Here is an 18,052-nt window from a genome sequence, read left to right on the forward strand (position 1 = left end):
AGCAGATAATTCGGTCGTTTTTACAACAGTAATGCAGTCTTGTGCATCTCGCAGCACGTTTTCTTCATCAGTTTGTTTTAAATCCCTCTCTTCAGACAGAATTCAGCATTTTCCACACAGGTGAAATCATGTCTCACCTTCTGTCTAACACAGGTTCCCAGTCTGGCCCCAGCTCAGAGAAGCAGAGCCCCATGACCCAGAAACACAGCCCCCAGACCCAGCCCAGCCCCGTAGCCCAGCCAGGCCAAGGAGGCACCCAGCCCGGCCAAACGGCCATTCAGTCAGGTCAAGCACCTGTTCAGCCCGGCCAGACACCACCTCAGACGAGCCAAACAGTGACTGGCCCTCCTGCACCAGCAGCCTCCCAGCCTGGACCAGCTGGAACCCAGCATAGCCCGGTCACCCAGCCCTCTGGCCTCCCTCCACAGCTTTACCTCCACGATGGCAGGTAAGACGGCGCCAAGAAGGATGTTCTTGTTTGGACTGGGCAGGAGCGTTTGGTAGGATTGCTTCAGCATTGTGTGTCTTGGTGACTGCACGAAGGAGGACAGTTATCAGATATGTGTGGATATATATAGATATGAGTGTTGCATGCCAGTAAGTTGAGGAGAAAACCTGTGACTACAGACAACTTTTGTCCCAGTCAGACTCTAAGTCTCAGGCCAGTTTCTACCTTGTTGCGTAACACCACTTAGCTCTTACAGTGTCAGTGAATAATTTACCTTAAAGTATCTCTTCTATAATGCAGGAGCCCAGCGATCAGGCCTGGTCCATGTCAAAACTATGAAAGTGTGAGTGCGTGCATGGATGGGTGTGTGTGTCCATGTGAGTCCCAGATCAAGACACTGAGAGTAGCACTCCCAGAGCTATGGATTTCTGCCCATTTTACAAGTGGGAATATGATAAAAATTTCAAAACCAAGAGTGATATTTCCATCCTCTTTGTGCTGAGCCTCTTTGGCTGCTCACACTAAGTAAGCCTTACTCTACCATCACATGGCAAATTAGACTAAAATGTTACTCATACGCCATGTGGGACACTGTCCACTCTCACATGAGAGGACACATGTGGACATTAGGTTTTGTCTTCTTTAATGCTCTCTCCACCACGACACAAACTCTCAGCTCTGGTTTTGTTGCTTTCTCTCTCCTCACAGGTCAGAGGTAAAAGCCAGACAGGATGTCAAACCTGACTTCCGCCATCCTCCATTCACTGATTACAGGCAACCTCCAGTAGACTATCGTCACCCACCGGTCAGTGATTATCGTCAGCCCCCGACACTGGACTACAGGCACCCGCCTGGTCTGTTGGATTTCAGACAGCACCCTGCAGCTGCACAGTTCCCTCTGGGGATTCCTGCTGACTTTAGACCGCAGGTACAGCTGGATCGAGAACCGTCTGCTCAAGTGTTGGCCATCTGGGGGGTTTGTAATCTTTTATATTCAGCATAATAGTAGCATAGAGTGTTGTGGTGGGTTTGTTGCAAATTGTCACTGTTTCTTCTGCAGGACTACGATTACTTCACGGTGGAGCTGGAGAAAAGCGCAAAGGGTTTTGGCTTCAGTATTCGCGGGGGCAGAGAGTACAAGATGGACCTATTTGTGTTGCGCCTTGCTGAGGACGGTCCCGCCATTCGTAACGGAAGGATGAGGGTGAGATGATGAAAACTGAGACAAAGTCAAAAAGTCTTGGGAGATGATTGTAATTGCTGTCAACAGTAGAAAGTAGAACAGATTAAAAGTGTAATAATCCAGTCACAGACATGCACCGAATCAGTTAAATCTTGATTTACATCTTAAATAATATCTCACACACTGCTTTTATTCTGATACATTCACTGAATTCAAGGATGGTGTAGAGTGTAATATAGTGTGGATATTTGCCTTTCAGTTTTGTTGCTCTGCTATTTTTCGCATCTTTCACTCCTTTTTTTCACTCAGATCTTTATTTTCATTTTTACTTCATGGGGGAGGAATAGTTAAAGGATAAGTTCACCCAAAAATTAAAGTTCAGTCATGATCTTCTCACCCTGATGCTGATGTAAAGTCCTGTGAAGTCTCGTAGTCCACAAAACATTTCTGGAGCTTTGCAGCAAAATAGCGTAACAGAATTCTCCTAAACAACTGAAGGAGATGAAGACTTGTTTTAAGACGTAAAAAAACAGCTGGAAAAAACAAAATGGCTCCATACAGCTTATCCGGCATAACCCAAGTCTCCTGAAGCCCCAAGATCCAAAATTGATTTAAAAAGAAGATATTTAGACCATTTTTAGAGCCACAATCTTCACTTTAGCTCGTAAGCTAAAAGTGTTAGCGAGCACCTGATCTGAAGTCGGCACACAGGCTCGACCGTTCGTTATAGAGTATAAATAATGTGCTTTCAAATCAATTTGGGATCTCGGGGCCTCCGGAGACCCAGCTTACACTTGGCAAGCTGTATGGAGCCGTTTCATTTTATTTGGCTGTTTTTTATGCAAGTCATCATCTGCATTTTGCTGTGAAGAAATGTTTTGTGGACTGTGAAACACAGCTTTCCATCAGCCTGAGGGTGAGTAGATAATGACTGAATTTTCATTATTGGGTGAACTTATCCTTTATGGGGCAAAGTGAGTAAGTATAAGTACATGTGAACTCAGTGACTGGGTAAACCTCTCCTCACCCTCAACACTTCCTGTTGAGATACACTTGAACAAGGCACTTAATGGCACTTATTCCCCAGTCACTCAGCAGCAGTAGACTGTGTGGTGGTGTAGAAAAGTCAACTTTCCGTGGATAAACACAGCCTGACAGAAATCGACCCTGTCCTCTCTGCGTGTCTCTTCCAGGTAGGGGATCAGATCATAGAGATTAACGGGGACAGCACTCGGGACATGACTCACGCCCGCGCCATTGAACTCATCAAGGCGGGAGGCAGGCGGGTCAGGCTGCTGCTGAAGCGAGGCACGGGACAGGTGCCAGAATATGGTGGGTCTCTAAATGTCCAACTCTGTCCCACTGTTTTTAGTCTCTGATCTGATGTGTTTCTCACATTCATACTAGAGATTCATTGTTTGGGGTTTAACATTACTGTTTCTCTGCCAGTGCTACATGTTTTACTCAAGAACATATTAACATGCATTAATATCTTTCTGCATTTTGCTCCTCGCTCCGCAGTCTTCTCTTCTGACGTCTAAAATTAAACTTGTCTTCCTGAGAAACCATGTTACAGTAAAACAACCTGTCGTTTAGCTCTTGGTGTGTTGTAACCCCTCTGCTTTAAGTCTAATGATTGGTATAGGCTTATACTTGCCTTTCCTCAGGAATGGTACCTTCCAACCTCTCCATGTGCATGAAAGGTGACACACTAAGCTCCCCCTATTTCTTCCTAATGGGCCACTCTAAAGACACGGTTTGTGAAAAACTGCATGTCTCTCTCTCCATACTGATTAATCTGTGTGCAGTGTAGCGGTGCTCGAGGCATGCATGCGTGTCTGCATGATCATGAGTTTAAGCATGGGAAAATAGCTGCTGTACGTGTAGCTATGCGTGTGTGTGTGTGTTTGTGTGTGTGTGTGTGTGTGTGTGTGTGCGGGTGCTTCAAGTGTGTTGTAGTAAGAGAGCAATATGGTTTGAAGTGACCCTCCAGATGATTGTATCATCCCGAGGAGGGCTGTGAAGTAGACTGTGTGAAGTCAGTCTGCTCAGGATCAGGCTGTCGCACAACTACAAATATGTTTTCACGCACTGAATGAATCCTGTCCCACGTGCCTGTTTGTGCAGACGTTCTGTAGATTAGGCTTTAGGAGTATCATGTTGGCATGGAAGCCTTCGTGGTCAGGTGTGAGCTGCTCACACACATTTGCATGCAGTTTTGCCTGATTTTATATCAGGATGTGGTGTTAAATTGTATTATTGTGTTCATCTTTCTTTCTGTCTCTGCTTCCGTCCTCTCCTCTGTCTTCCTCTCTCTCTGTGTGCATGTGCATGCTGCTTTGTGCCACTCTACTTTTTTCTCAGCCCACCTGATTGTGTTTTCCTCTCCCCGGATAGACTGTGGCGGCCCCTGGGATTCCCTTTCTACAACCCACTCTGCCCTGCAGGAAGTGACCCACGAACCCCACCCGAATCCATTGCTCTCATCCCATCCAGCCTCAGCCCCAGACTCCCCTCATCAGCTCCCTCTAGAGGCCACAGTGTGCATGGCAGACAAAGCTCCACAGCCGACAGACCACAGCTCCGTTAGAGGGGCTACAGGTGGCAGGTCCACCCAGCAGAAGTGCATCACCAGGGGGCAGGGAACCCCTCAGGGGTCTGGAGAGGTGGACTGTGGACCAGGCGACAGACAGCCTCGGGCTTTGCCTCCCAAAGCTGTCCTGGGGAGGTCTGTTGACAGAAGAGAGAGGCAGAGGGAGACTTGCTCCCCCTGCTGTGAGAGAAAGGGCCTGCACACACAGGCCATGAGCACTGTCTGGCCCTGGGACCCATATGTGAGTGTGAATTTGAATGGAGCCTCTCTCAGCAGTGGAGACGGACAAGTCAGCCTCCAGGAGAGGCTGGTGTCCAGAGGTCTGTTCCCCAGAGAAGATGAGAGGGCCAGTGGCCACAGCGGGCTCTGCTGCCCCTCAAAAACCATGGAAGATCCCCCTGCGAGGAGCGCGGCAGCCTCCCCTGGGCCCTGGAACGTCCCTGGGTCTGACAAACTGCCTGGCACCCTGAGGTCCTGGACCTCCACAGTCAGCAGGTAGAAGGGATCTCGCTGGTTTGGACCGGATCACACTGTCTGGCTCCTCATTCAGTTCAACAGTAAATCTCCCTCGCCCTCTCTTTCTGTCCTGTTTTCTTTTCCGTCTACTTCTGAGATCATATTTTATGTTTCATTTGTTCTTACGAGATAATTATTACACCCACCACCTTAAAAACAGAGGAACTTTCACAGCTATTGTAACATACAGAATAAAACTGATGGAGACTGCTCAACATGTAGGCATGTCGGACCCTCAGATGTGACAGTTAATGTTCTGATCACAGATGGAGCAACATCAAACAAAAACAAAGGAGCTGCGCTTTCGCCGTGTACCTTTAACTGCTCCACCGTTTCTGACTCAGATTGGTTAGTCCAACAAAACCTCAGATGGGAGAGAGACATATGTACATCCAAGAGATTTACTTTTGCTCCATTTTCTCCGTGCAGTGGGAGGAGTGAGACTACCAATCTGTAAGAGGGAGGCAGAGACACTGAAACTCCTGGAGGACATGGCACCGACCCAAGTGACAGCCCGGTTAAACCCGACATATGTTAGCTCTCACATGCCTACAGATATATCATATACTGTAAATGTAAAGATGTGAAAAATATGTACATTTGGTAATCTCAAAAACATCCCTGTTGGTGTTTTTTTGAGGCAGTGTTGTAGTTAGATACATTGTAAAGAAAAGAGGAAAAAAAACAACAGAACAGTATTTTAGGATCACTATTTCCATGGCCTCGTCTATAACTACATATCAAAGACTGTGCAAGTCTCCAAACCCGGACCGCTGAGGGGAGGCAGTGGTCGTGTGCATGGATATAAACCACCATGTCATCATACAGGGACTCACATGTCTTTTAGAGGTAGAGTATAGAGAGGGGATCCTCTGTGGAGCTGACCAGTTGGCACTCATGTGAGACAAAAGAAACTCTTTTTTTTTTTTCATCAAATTGAACTTTTGAGTGACTGAAAACAGTTTGCTTAGTAAGAACTCATAATAATGTTCTGAGTTATGTACACAATTTGATCACAACTCAACCATGCAGTCATTGTGCAGAATTATAAGCTGTGTTGTATTCATTTAACGCTCAACGGAAGAATTTTGTCCAGTCTATATTTCCCATTTCTATGCCTTTTTACTGTGCTTAGTGTACCACATCACTGTGGGAGAGGGGCATCGGTGTGGGGAAGGGGAGGCCGATGGTTATGAGGTGGGGCGGAGTGCCTTACTCAAACTAATGCAGAGCTGTTGCCGTAGTGATTTGTTTTTGGGAACTGGATGCAAAACAGACGTTAGTGACCGTGCACACATATCAGCAAACCGTTGAGTTGTGGAGCCTGTTTTCTTCGGACTTGACACCGAGCAGAATATACAGTTATCTTGATGCACTCTCGGCTGTATAGCTTATCAATGTCAATGATTGCCCTGTTTCCCCTACTGCTCAAAAGGGGATCAAATGTAGCCTGTAGCATTACATCCTCTTCTTAGAGAGTCATCCGGGAGAGTGGAGCGGTGAGCGTTTATCCAGACTGGGTCATAATCAAAGTGGAGTCTCATTTCAGCTTTATCTGTCTGTTCTGTAAGTGTTCAGTTTGAATTGTTGCAGGCGGTACCAGTGCTCGCTGAAGCTGAACCCAAGACTCACGCAAACGCATTGAAACGTGTGTTTGAAGTCTTGGCGTGCTGCTTTCAAACCGAATCACCCGAGTTGAAGTCACTATCCTGCTGCATTTCTCTATTTTGGTATCATCCATTCCTCTCAACAAGATGTTTGCTCTCATTAAAAATGTATCATCAGAGATTCTGAGTAGCGGAGAACCAGAGGAGGTAAAAGAAAAAAAGAAAAAAAAAATCATAATGCATTGTGACAATTTGACTGAATGCAGCACAAGGGCACATCCAAGCTTGTGTAGGCCTACTGTTCGACTGGGACACCGGTAAGACCCGCAGTGGTTTCTGAGTAAAATGTGCAGTCTGGATGTTTGTGGTTCACTTGATAAAACTGGTTAACATGTTAGCGAGGAAGCATGAGAACATGCCGTTGGGCTGTAGAAATGTGTTAACTGTATGTACAAATGTTCAGAAAAGGTGAAAGAAAATGTCACCCAGCCCTCTGTCTCTGTTCAGGCTGTCCCCCTGCCTGCTGTGAGTGATTTTGTATACAGAAACAAAAAAAAACTGCTTTATTGGAACCTGTGAAGGATGGCACGTTCATAAATCCCCATTGAGATCAAGTATAACTGTGTAGTGTTAATTGTGTACTATTCACCTTGTACAGCTGTATTCCTACAAATATGGTTTACTGTATCATTGATACTGTAGTTTCAAAGACGTGAACAACTATTTTTATGAAATGCGACAGTACTGATATATTACATTTTGCTAAAAAACAAAAAACTTGTTTACTGAAAGATATTCTGAAATACTGTCAAATAAACTCTTGACATGGTGTAAAATATTCTTTTCTAGAGACTGTTTCACTTAAAAGCACAACGATGAGACGGCAGCGACTTGCTGATCGATTACTCTGCAATAACTTTGATAGTTGATTAATCATTAGTAGAAAAAAATGAAAATATTCTCTGGTTTCGGCATCTTAAATATGAGGTTTTGCTGCTTTTCTGTGTAATTCTTAACGTAATATTTGGGGGATTTGGAGTGATGGTTGGACGAGACATTTGAAGACATAATCTTGGACTAAAAACTTTCAATGGGCATTTTTCACATTATTTTTTATATTTTATAGATTACAGTAGAGCCCAACCAATATCTGTTGGATCAGATATATCTGGCTTGGGTTATATGTTGTCTGATATGTGCCAATATGAAACTTTTATTATTTTTTTACAGAACATGATGCAGTGAAAGATATTAAGTGAAATTTATTGTTAAATCCCCAGCACTGTTGTCATTTTAGACAGTAAAGTGTATTGTTAAACTGTATAATATCCTTCCTTGTTACATAACTTTGTCACAAGCTTTTGATAAGCAAAAATCCAGTATCAGTCGAGCTTTAGACTGAAGATTAATTGAAAAACTGATCAAATAATTCATCGATAATGAATTCATCGTAAGTTGCCGCCCTAGGTGAGACTATACCAGAAACAATGCTGAATATTAATGAATACACATCAAGTTGAAAGGGAATTTTATTCAATAAATCAGTCTCATATTTTTAACAATCATTTACACATAGGCACAATTTAAAAACCCTTCCAGTCTTTTCTCACAATTCCCCTTTAAAGACCCTGAACACACTCCATACACACATGGTTTCTCCTTTATCGTAGCTGATTTGTCCTTGTTTTAGCTTGAAGCTGGGACAGAACAGTGCTGTGTTTTTTTCTGAGGTCACCAAACTACACAAAAGAATAGCAAAACGCCCCTCAGACTTTATCTCTCACGCTGCACGTCACGACATAACCCTGAGAAAAGTTCTCATTAGCCAAAATATGTGAAACGCCTCCGTGTGTGTTCACCGTGGGAGCTCTAACACCAGGCAGTCAAGTCAGGCCTACAATAACGATGTAAATAATTTGTGTTCAGCCTGCTGTTCAGTCCTCCTGGCACAGCTTTCCAGTGAAAGTGATGGATCATTAGTGGAGGTATTGATTACAACCCCTTCACAGGTGGATGAACAGCCATGTCTCAATCTTACACCCACTCAACAACATTTATTTTTTTTTAAAAATCATACTTATATTTACAGATTTCTGAACAAAGCAGGGACATATTCAATAATAAAAACAACCTGTAAACATGTTTCCAGCATCTCATGCTGTCTGTCGGGGGGTAAGGCCAAGATGGTGAGCTGTAGGGACTCATTACTGAGCGAGGTTTTCTGTTGTTTCACTGTTTGGCTGCTCCTGAGTACAGAGAAGTGAAAAATGTACAACAATAATGGTACATAAAAACAAAATCCACATGAATAGTGTTAAAATAAACGTTTTTTACATGATCTACAAATGAAAAATTAAGATTCACAAATGTGTACAATGATTTGTGCGTAATTTTGGGTACTCACAGATACCGAGCAGTTTAAACACAGGCACACATCAACACCTGAATACATATGAATATTGTACATACACATTTTAAACTTCAGCTTCACAGATGCGATCATTTTCGCTTTCAAAAGCTTCCGGTTTAAACAAATGTCTAAAAATATGTGTGACATTCTTCTGTATTTTTTTTACAGGTCGTTAAATGTGTGTGTTTACTATCAAGTTTCATTTGCGTGGAGAGTTTTTGAGACATTTTTCAGGCTCTCCAGATCCAATGCATGCTGCGTTTAAGTGCTGGTGAAAAACTGGGACATCTGGGCTTTCTGTGAACTTTCAAGTAATGACTCTATACAGTAGCCTATAAATATACTCTGTATAGTTTTAATCAGCTACTTGAAGGTGGTTGGCATGTTCTTCTCCTGGGAGCCTGAATCATGAATATCAGGCGAGCCGTGCAAACACATTTAATAATCTGTAGCTAAACACGGCTGCTGTTGCTTGGTATATGTTTGTGGATCGAGAACACACTTATTTTTTTATTTGTAGATCACGTAATACACATTTGTGACGACTTCTGAGAACTAACTTCTCTCCATATGTTACTGGCTTACCTTGAGATTTTTGTAGACTCCCATTTGGAAACGACAGCAAATCAAATCCACCAAGAATCCTACGATACCGTGGAGCATCCCTGCAAGTGAGAGAAAGATTACACTTATTATAGATGCTGATGAAGGTCTCGGCAGCAGAAATACTACTTTATAATTTAAATTTCTAACTTGCCAGTAATTCCATCATCCTCGGGACACTTAATGACAAAACATTCATCACCTGCTCTCATTGTCTTTAATATTCATGTGAGAACAGCTGGCAATTCAAGTTCACAAGGTGATTTTATTACTATTTGCTGGATTAAATGATGATTAGATAACAGTAAAAATTTTAAGTGCTGCTTGACGTGATAAACAAATGTGGCTTTGGGCATGTGCGATGTCTTTAAGGGGGCAAACCCGCTATAATGCGCGATGTAGCCCGTAAACTACATATTCTGAGGTTGTTAGATTGTTTACATCCCCGTCTGCTGACCGTTTCTTAAGCATCTAATGAGTTTTAAAATAGATTTTCTCCTTACAGGCAGTTAATTTATGGCAATGCAGCAAAATTAGGTAATTGGCAACAGAAAAAGTGTTGCATCATGAGCTAAGAAAAAAGTAACCTACAGATAAATGACCGCATGTATTTAACGCTGCTGGTGACTGACTCATCTCTGATGTTGGAGCATCTGTGAATGTACCTGCAAAGACTTAAAACAGTCCCTCACAGCTGCATTACGATGCAGTTTGACTAAAGAATAAACTGGTTTAATACATGCTCACTGTGATGGATGAAGTGGATTTTAATACTGTAGTTAAATTAATTAAAAGCACTCGACAGCTGAGCTGAAGCCAGGAGAGCTACTGTTTATCTACAAACGCTGTTACGGTATACTGAAAAAGCACTTGAAGCGAGGGCTTAAACGTGATAATGCTCCAGGGTGGTCCTTTAAAGATGCATCTGACATTCGGTGACACGGATTAAAAGCGTTTCTGAGGGAGAGTTTATCTACCTGTGGTAGAGAAGATGCCTCCGATGATGCCACAGAGTCTGACAAGAAACTGCCACAGAGGCATGTGCTGCTCGGTGACTTTGACCATTAGTGAGCTGATATCGTATTTCATAAAGATCCCTGAGACTCCATGGCTGCCTGCAGCGTGGTTTATCACTCTGTCCTGTAGAACAACAAGAGGAATATAAATATATTCACCGTACTGATGCAGAGCATACATCACAAATACACAAACATAATTCAAACCTACCTGCTCAGTGACTGCATACTGATGCGTTTCTGCAGAGACCTTGTAGGTGTTCAGTTTGGTGGGCACGATGGTGATGAAGTACTGAAACATGTGGTTCGCTGAGGATAATAACCACAAATGTCTCACTTCATCATCGTTTGTGATTTCTGAAACTATGGTTAAATGCTGAACAAGAACAAAACAGTGCACATCAAAGAAAAGTCATTAAATCAAAAGTGACGTACGCTCAGTAGAGACTTTCTCTGTGCCGTCGAGAGGGCTGATAAGACCAGGCACCGCTTCTCCAAAGGACAGGTGGTCAATCCGGTGAGAAAAGTTGTACGCTGCAACACAATCAAATCAAAACGATTGATATTCATCATCATCATGTGTCACAGCTTTACTGTACAGCAAATACCATCACTGTCTTACCACAATATGAGAACATACAAAAGGTACATGGTGTACAATGTGATTTTGTCAGAAGGATAATGAACTCACTGTCGTGGCTCACTAGAGCAGCTAGATGAGCGTGGCCTCTGGGATGTGGGATGGACCTGTGCAGGGGTGAAAAGGTCACACACTGACATAACAAGCTCAGGTCTCATGTTATGTTCTGGACACACATGAAGGAGTTTTTAAATCGATCATGGTGGATACATACTTGCCAACAGTAACGTGGAAATTTCCCGCCACCTTGTTGACGTACACGTGTCCGTGTATCCTGCAGGCACTGAGGGAAGTGGAGCTGTCCTCACTGTGGGGAAAAGGAGCAACGCAACGTGAGGGGAAATATCTTGTTCATCTTTGTCCTCATATCTTCAACCATCTCTCAACTCCGAACAGAAAAGAGGTTAACTTTAGGATCCTGTACCTCTGAGTCTCAGCAGGAGGCACTCCTTTAATTGCAGCCTTGAAGAGAACATCCTGGAGAGCGTGCTCCACTTTCAGACGCTCCTGGATGTGCAGAAGTGTCCTGACGGTGACAGGAAACACAAATCACGAGGAATCAGGCCAAAGCGATTAAATGGATGAGGGCCTATAATTCACCCTGCTTGTTGGCTAAAAAGCAGGTTAAACCAAATTGCCTCAGCTCATTCAAATACATTTTTGCCAACAATGCTACCAACGAATATATATATAAAAAGATGTAATGCAAGTTAAAAATGTAAATCTTACATGTGCCACAATCGTTGCTGTGGAGAGAGCTCAAAGTTGACCTACAATGAGACAGAAGAACACAAACACAATGGGATTTAATGCATTTTACCTCATTAAATCTTTATAACACAGTAAAGAAAGATGCTTCTGCACGCTGAAGGAGCTCACAACTCACTGCTTCATATATTAACTCTTCAGAGGCGACCATGGTCTCTGCCAGATCCAGAACATCTGCCCCGATATCTGCATCCAAACACACACACAACTTAAAGATGAGTAAGTGCTTTTTCTAGAGCTGTTATACAACTAAAATCTGCATTTTTCTGTACTTACATTGGCATCTCATGGCCACTGTGATGTCCACGTTTATCCTCAGTTTGCTGCAAGTGAAGAGCAGAGGCAGTCAAGGGGAGGACATGTTTAAAGCCCAATCATCACATCCACTTCCTGATCCCTTACCTGCTGTAGTCTCTGTCCACCTCATACTCGTACTTCATCCACGTGTCTCTGTACACAAAGAACTCCAGGAAGGCGAGGGCAGCCATGAGAGTGAACGCTATCAGAGACACTAGAGAGAGTATCACGATGAGTGGCGTCAAAGTAAGGCATGTAGCATTGAAGGCTACATGTAGCTTTAGCAGTCTGTCTGTGTTACCTGTCCCACCGCTGGCTGTGGACTCAACGTAGCTGTCGGGAACTTTGGGGAAAGCGTCCAGTTCCTTCACCAGAGTCAGAGCCTTCTTCCTGGTCAGTCTCCTCATTGCGGGAGTTTATTATTTCTTTTGTATCAGTGGTGTGGCTTCAGGTTGTGACTCCCTCATACAGTGTTTCCAGCAGGTAGAGCTACTCCACTGTCACGCTCTGACGTCGACCATGACAACCGCTAGCGCTGTTAGCAACCGAGCTAACGTTAGCAAGACGGCTAGCGGGCTAAAACGTGAATACAGGCGACGGGTTTGAATTAAACAAATGTTATTGTACCCTCGGCTCGGTCCACGGTTAAAATGAGTCACCAGAGACGGAGTAATAACCCGGGGTGGGTGTGTGTTGTGGAGTAGCTGCTGTCATTTGACCCCTTTGTCTGGAAAAAACTGCCCCGGTTTGTACTCAGCGCCCCCTGCGGGAGCTAGCTAACAGGCTAACAGGCTAACAGGAGCCGCTGCTGAACTGCTATTTATTATGAAAAGTCAGCATTTCTCTCAATAGTTTCAATGTCTTGTGACCCAGTGACTCCAAACCAATGCCGAATTGTATAACTGAATAAGACAAATAAGACACACCTGTTTTTACTACATTTTACTGCTTCTTCTATTTTACATGAACATTTATTATGAAAATTCAACATTTCTTTCAATAGCTTCCATGTCACGTGACCCAGTGTCTCCAAACCAATGCCGAATTGTATAACTGAATGAGACAAATAAGACACACCTGTTTTGACTACATTTTACTGCTTCTTCTATTTTACATGAACATTTATTATGAAAATTCAACATTTCTTTCAATAGCTTCCATGTCACGTGACCCAGTGTCTCCAAACCAATGCCGAATTGTATAACTGAATAAGACAAATAAGACACACCTGTTTTGACTACATTTTACTGCTTCTTCTATTTTATATGAATATTTATTATGAAAATTCAGCATTTCTTTCAATAGCTTCCATGCCATGTGACCCAGTGTCTCCAAACAAATGCCGAATTGTAATACGACACAGGTCACATAGGACACACCTCGTTTTAATGGATCAAATGTTTCTTCCATTTTTATATGGATATTTATTCTGAAAATTCAGCATTTCTTTCAGAAACAAACACAACAAAAATTCAAAATATTCATATGAAAAAGAACAAGCAGTAAAATCCAATATAAAGAGGTGTGTCTTATTTGTCCCATAAAAATCAGCATTAGTTTGGAGCCACACTGGTTCAGCTCCCAGATAAAGGATAAGTTCACCTAAAAATGTAACTATTTTAAGTTGTTTAGGAGAAAGGCCAGATCAAGCTGCTGGGAGACCCTGAGGCAAACTGAGCTGCCAGCTCCTTGTTGACACAAACAAGAAGAACTGGCATCTTAACTCAGGAGTCTTATAAGGATAAAGGGGGGCTGACTCTTCAAAAATGCACTGCAGCAAAAAGAAACAGAGGCATTTCAGCCCGAGGCCTTCCTCAGCGTTACTGTGTTATTACTCTGCTGGTAACTACCTGTTCCTCTCCTTGTCTGTTTGTTTGTAATCGCCGTTTAGATTGTATGAACCAACAATAAGAGATGGACACACTCACTGGTATGAGAAAATGTGTTAAAAGTAAAAGTAATTTGTAATTTATAAAATATAAAAAAAGATATCCTATACAAACTGATATTATTACATTTTAGCCATTTAGTAGCCTCTGTATCAGGCCAGTTGTTGAGTAACTTTGTGTTACTTTATTGGTTATTTTAGCTGCTAATGTAGCCTACTCTGACTTTGCATCAGGCAGAGATCACAACAGCAGTCAACACTGTCAACATGTTTCATATATTATTAACGATTAACTGATAATTGATTGGTAAGGTAGCCGACTATTAACTGAAGAAGTTGCTTAAAATTTGTATCCCTAATTTTAACCTTGTATCAACTTTACTGTCCAAATGCCTACATTTTGAGAGAGCCTACACCAGCCTTAACCTTTCTAGTCATTTAAATTAAGTGTTGTTTATAAGTTGACATCTTTCTCTATGCATCTGTTTTTTTATATAGAATTTAAGGACCAAAAAATATATAATCAGTTTATGAAATGTTGTAATGACATAGCCATAGCTCTTTTTCTTTTTTAATCAAAGGACAACATTTGTCAAAGATATTGTTGAGAGATATGTAGAGATGTAGAAATATGAAGGAATGACAAAAAAGTCTACTTGATGCTTGACCTTCCCTTTTACAGCAAAGCTGCATCTTTAATGGGCAATAAGAGTGGTTGGATCCTCTGCTCACACAACCTGGTTTTCCAGCTCTCATATCAAAGAGCCGTCGTCCAGCTAATGCGTCCTTGAACAGTTTGCTGAATCCTTGACAGCTCCAGACGCACTGATCATTGACAATTAACCTTCCCTGCGATAGAGGACGCAAGCAACGAGAACACTAACATTTGTCTTTCAAGTAGCATAAATCATGAGAGACGTCATGAGAGACTTCTTCCTTTAGTCAGGTGTGCATGTCTTCAAACAAAACAGAATTAAATAAGCTTATAATCGCATAATGTGTGAGGGCGTTTGCTCAGCTTCACTGTCAGTATCATACATTTACAGTCCATCTATAGTGAGATACTATACAACTTCAAGTATTATCTGCATTATTTTAGTGCTGTGCAGGTGTCGGAAAAAAATAGGCATGCCAACAAAAACCCAGCGTCCTCATGGACAGTTCATAGCCACATTGAACATCAAGGCTGCGATGCTCTTCCCAACAGAAAGACTCATGACTGGAAAAGTCTGCAAACACTGTAGAGGCCAACACAAACTCAAATATACAACATGACCCCCTGCTAAAATAGTTTGAAGGTTGAAAATCCATTCACAAGCTGCTCGCTCTATTCTGCAGGTACAGAGTCAGGACCCTCGTCCCGTAGGACGGCTGTCTCTAGGACATCTGAGGTGGGCGTGTCGGGCGGCTCTTGGGAGAGATCTTCAGAACATCTGCTCACGGTGGGAGAAACCACATCTGGACTCGTGTCACATGACTCTGTGCTCTGCTCCGAGGTGGCTGTTGCTATAGTTGTGGCAATACTGGGGAGAACTGGGTCAAATTCATCATCGTCGTCCTCCAGGACGGGCGACTCGTGAATATCTGCCAGAAAAACACATATTTTAGACAGACCGATATGGGGAGGTTGGTGGTTCAGATATAATGAATGTAAAGAAATAGCTCACTCACTGCTGAAAGCTTCTGGGTACTGCTTAGCAATCTTCCCTTTTAGCGTCCTGGAGAAACAGAGGAGACCAATAATCAGACACTGTGTGTCTACTTGTGTGTGTTTTTGCACTGGGGTAGTAAAGACTAACCTGATTCTTCTGAAGACGCTGTCCAGATCTTTCTTCATCTCCACAAGAGTGCGGGTGTGGAGCAGGAAGCGCTCGTTCATCTGCTGCAGTCGCACGTTAGACAGCCCGTTGAAGTTGATCAGCATTTCGTTGGTTTTCTCAAAGCGGTCGAGCCTGTTCGCACAATAATCCAGCAAAGCAACAGTTATACAAAGAAAAAGGCAGGTGTCAGCATCACTGTCATGTGCATGTGAATTGAGCTATGCCAAACAGAAAACCCCATTTTTTATTTTTTTTTTGCAGTGTAATAATGTTGCAGAGAGTGGAAATACTCAAGTAAAGTCCAAGTAACTCAAATTTGACTGAAGCACAGTACTTGAGTAAAAGTACTCAGTTACATTCCGTCACTGCTAACCACACCGTGACACTCACATGTGTCTCTGAGCCTGGATGATGGCGTTCACGTCTTCAGAGTTGACCATGCTCAGCATCCTGTTGCAGAACACGCCGGATGCTGTGGGCTCCACCATGATGACGATCAGGACGAAAAAAAACAGCTGCAAATAAAAACTTTATTTAGAAATTTACTATGACATCATGATATCATTGATAAATCCTAATCACGACACAAACGGACACAGTCGCACATTCAATGACGACACAACCAGCTAGATTCAATGAAGTTAACACATTTATCACCTAATTTATTAACAGCATCAGCCTGTTAGCAGCTTGGACGAAACACCGACTACACCGTTAGCATGCGAGCTAAACTGACGAGCGATACAACAAGACTCACATAAATACCTCAGGTCCCAGGTGTTTGTTGGCGTCGACCTCTGACTGCTTGAATTACAGATTTAAAACGACATCTGCAGCATAAATGTTCAGCTGACAGCTGACTGTGAAACAAAAACAAAGCACTTCCGTGTTTTTTTCGACTTCCGGTCATAGGATCGCCGCTTCCGGTTGTGTTTTTTTCTTTTTTCTTTATTTAAAACTGCGCTAATCACAAATGCACATTGATAAGAAATCTGATTTAGTTATAATATTGTTTTACAGGTGCAACATTGTATATTGTTTCAAAACCATCTAAAAATAAAAATCTGTAAAAATCTAATAATTTTCAAAATAAATGCACATGATTATAATGTGAAACAAATGATAAAGCATGTAACTCCAATGTGCATGCAATGTTATCCAACATATTGGCTGTTTTAGTTGCCTCTCAACTTGAATTATAGTATTACAGGTAACTGAAAATAGCCTAACATTATGTTTTATCAAAAATAGACTAATTTGTTCGTCTTGTTTTATGAGTGTGGAGCATCCCAATGAGACACATCAGTTTTATAGCATCATCCAAAAAAACAAACACTTCTCTGTGGGGGGGGGTTGCAGCGATATATCGTTTTCAAGCATACCGTGGTTGAAAAATTGACATTTATCAAACCATGTACATTTGCTTATTTACAATAGATTAAGTTATATCAAGTTTCATGTCTGTCGGGGGATAATATTTTGTGAAATTACACTAAATCATTTGTTAAAAACAACTTTTTTCATTCCTTTAAGGCTCATTGTAACTGATATAAGAATTGTATAATACTACATATTGTGACACCGTGATATTTTCTGAGATTGTTATGTTACTGTGAAAATCACTGTCTCTATTCTCCTTGTTGTAATCAGTGATATAAAACTTTTATGCAAAATTATCAAAAGCCAAGATAGGAGAGGAAAAATAAAAAAAATAAAAAATGCGGTGAGGTGTGGGAATTGCTTGTTCCACCGCCACAGACTTGTTCCTTCACAAATGTCAAATGTTCAAAACTTAATCCCAGACTGAAACCTGTAGGATGTTGTGTAGGTCATCTCAAAAGCAGGTTTTCCTACTTTCAGACCGGCCAATATTTTTCAAACTGGCAGCTGTTTGGTATGAAAATAAGAGCTACCCTAAAAGTTTATAAACAACCCATATATCTTTGTTTTAATCTCAAGTGAAGCAATTATTATATTGTAATTGTACTAAATAATTGCAAGAAATTAAGTAGACCAGGTAGTGTAAGGGTGAATTAGTCTCATGCTTGATGAAACTCTATGTATGAAGGCATTGCTTACAAAATAACAAGACACATTAACAGTACGTTGTCTCTGAAATGTAAATTCACGTTAACCTTTCACTTAGAGTATACTCCTTCATAATACTGACATTATATGTTGCTGCTATGAAATTCTTTCAATGAACTGAAGTACTTAATAATAATAATATAATAATAATAATAATAATTAATCTTAATCTGCA

At 41.9% G+C, this 18,052-nt stretch overlaps 3 protein-coding genes across 4 annotated transcripts in view; 1 reads left to right on the forward strand and 2 right to left on the reverse strand.

Moving 5' to 3' along the window:
* Positions 1-4,980, forward strand: part of LOC141001276 (membrane-associated guanylate kinase, WW and PDZ domain-containing protein 2-like) — an 80,017-nt gene extending 75,037 nt beyond the window's left edge. The window contains exons 18-23 of the mRNA XM_073472297.1: positions 154-448; positions 1,157-1,376; positions 1,509-1,652; positions 2,825-2,963; positions 3,299-3,334; positions 4,029-4,980. Of these exons, the coding sequence (XP_073328398.1) occupies positions 154-448; positions 1,157-1,376; positions 1,509-1,652; positions 2,825-2,963; positions 3,299-3,334; positions 4,029-4,723 (1,529 nt within the window). The 3' untranslated portion in view covers positions 4,724-4,980. The remainder of the gene's footprint in view (positions 1-153; positions 449-1,156; positions 1,377-1,508; positions 1,653-2,824; positions 2,964-3,298; positions 3,335-4,028) is intronic.
* A 2,878-nt stretch (positions 4,981-7,858) lies between these two features.
* Positions 7,859-12,771, reverse strand: LOC141001277 (endoplasmic reticulum-Golgi intermediate compartment protein 2-like). The gene is made up of 13 exons (XM_073472298.1): positions 12,383-12,771; positions 12,187-12,295; positions 12,061-12,107; positions 11,903-11,970; positions 11,746-11,786; positions 11,441-11,542; positions 11,231-11,323; positions 11,068-11,123; positions 10,812-10,910; positions 10,588-10,685; positions 10,338-10,500; positions 9,343-9,422; positions 7,859-8,593 (listed from the first exon to the last, which is right to left on the reverse strand). The coding sequence occupies exons 1-13, from the start codon at positions 12,486-12,488 to the stop codon at positions 8,552-8,554; spliced, it is 1,104 nt and encodes a 367-aa protein (XP_073328399.1). The 5' UTR covers positions 12,489-12,771; the 3' UTR covers positions 7,859-8,551.
* A 1,854-nt stretch (positions 12,772-14,625) lies between these two features.
* On the reverse strand, positions 14,626-16,625 carry kxd1 (KxDL motif containing 1). Of its 2 annotated transcripts, none has more exons than XM_073472267.1 (5): positions 16,547-16,625; positions 16,180-16,304; positions 15,769-15,921; positions 15,641-15,687; positions 14,626-15,553 (listed from the first exon to the last, which is right to left on the reverse strand). In XM_073472267.1, the coding sequence occupies exons 2-5, from the start codon at positions 16,275-16,277 to the stop codon at positions 15,297-15,299; spliced, it is 555 nt and encodes a 184-aa protein (XP_073328368.1). In that variant the 5' UTR covers positions 16,278-16,304; positions 16,547-16,625; the 3' UTR covers positions 14,626-15,296. The 2 variants fall into 2 exon arrangements, with proteins under 2 accessions (XP_073328368.1, XP_073328367.1); XM_073472266.1 differs by having other exon boundaries at positions 15,218-15,553; positions 16,555-16,622.
* Between the last annotated feature and the right edge of the window lie 1,427 nt (positions 16,626-18,052).

This window comes from Pagrus major, chromosome 8 (assembly GCF_040436345.1).
Source record: "Pagrus major chromosome 8, Pma_NU_1.0".
NCBI classification, from domain to species: domain Eukaryota; kingdom Metazoa; phylum Chordata; class Actinopteri; order Spariformes; family Sparidae; genus Pagrus; species Pagrus major.

Bases quoted from the DNA above. Each gene is read 5' to 3' on its own strand.
- kxd1 (XM_073472267.1), bottom strand. From the start codon at position 16,277: ATGGTGGAGCCCACAGCATCCGGCGTGTTCTGCAACAGGATGCTGAGC. The intron at 15,922-16,179 runs GTGAGTGTCACG...TTGTGCGAACAG, and splicing joins ATCCAGGCTCAGAGACACAT to GCTCGACCGCTTTGAGAAAA. The intron at 15,554-15,640 runs GTGAGTGAGCTA...TTTTTCTGGCAG, and splicing joins GTACCCAGAAGCTTTCAGCA to ATATTCACGAGTCGCCCGTC.
- LOC141001277 (XM_073472298.1), bottom strand. From the start codon at position 12,488: ATGAGGAGACTGACCAGGAAGAAGGCTCTGACTCTGGTGAAGGAACTG. The intron at 11,543-11,745 runs GTAAGATTTACA...TGTCACCGTCAG, and splicing joins CAGCAACGATTGTGGCACAT to GACACTTCTGCACATCCAGG. The intron at 9,423-10,337 runs GTAGATAAACTC...TCTCACTTGCAG, and splicing joins AGGCATCTTCTCTACCACAG to GGATGCTCCACGGTATCGTA.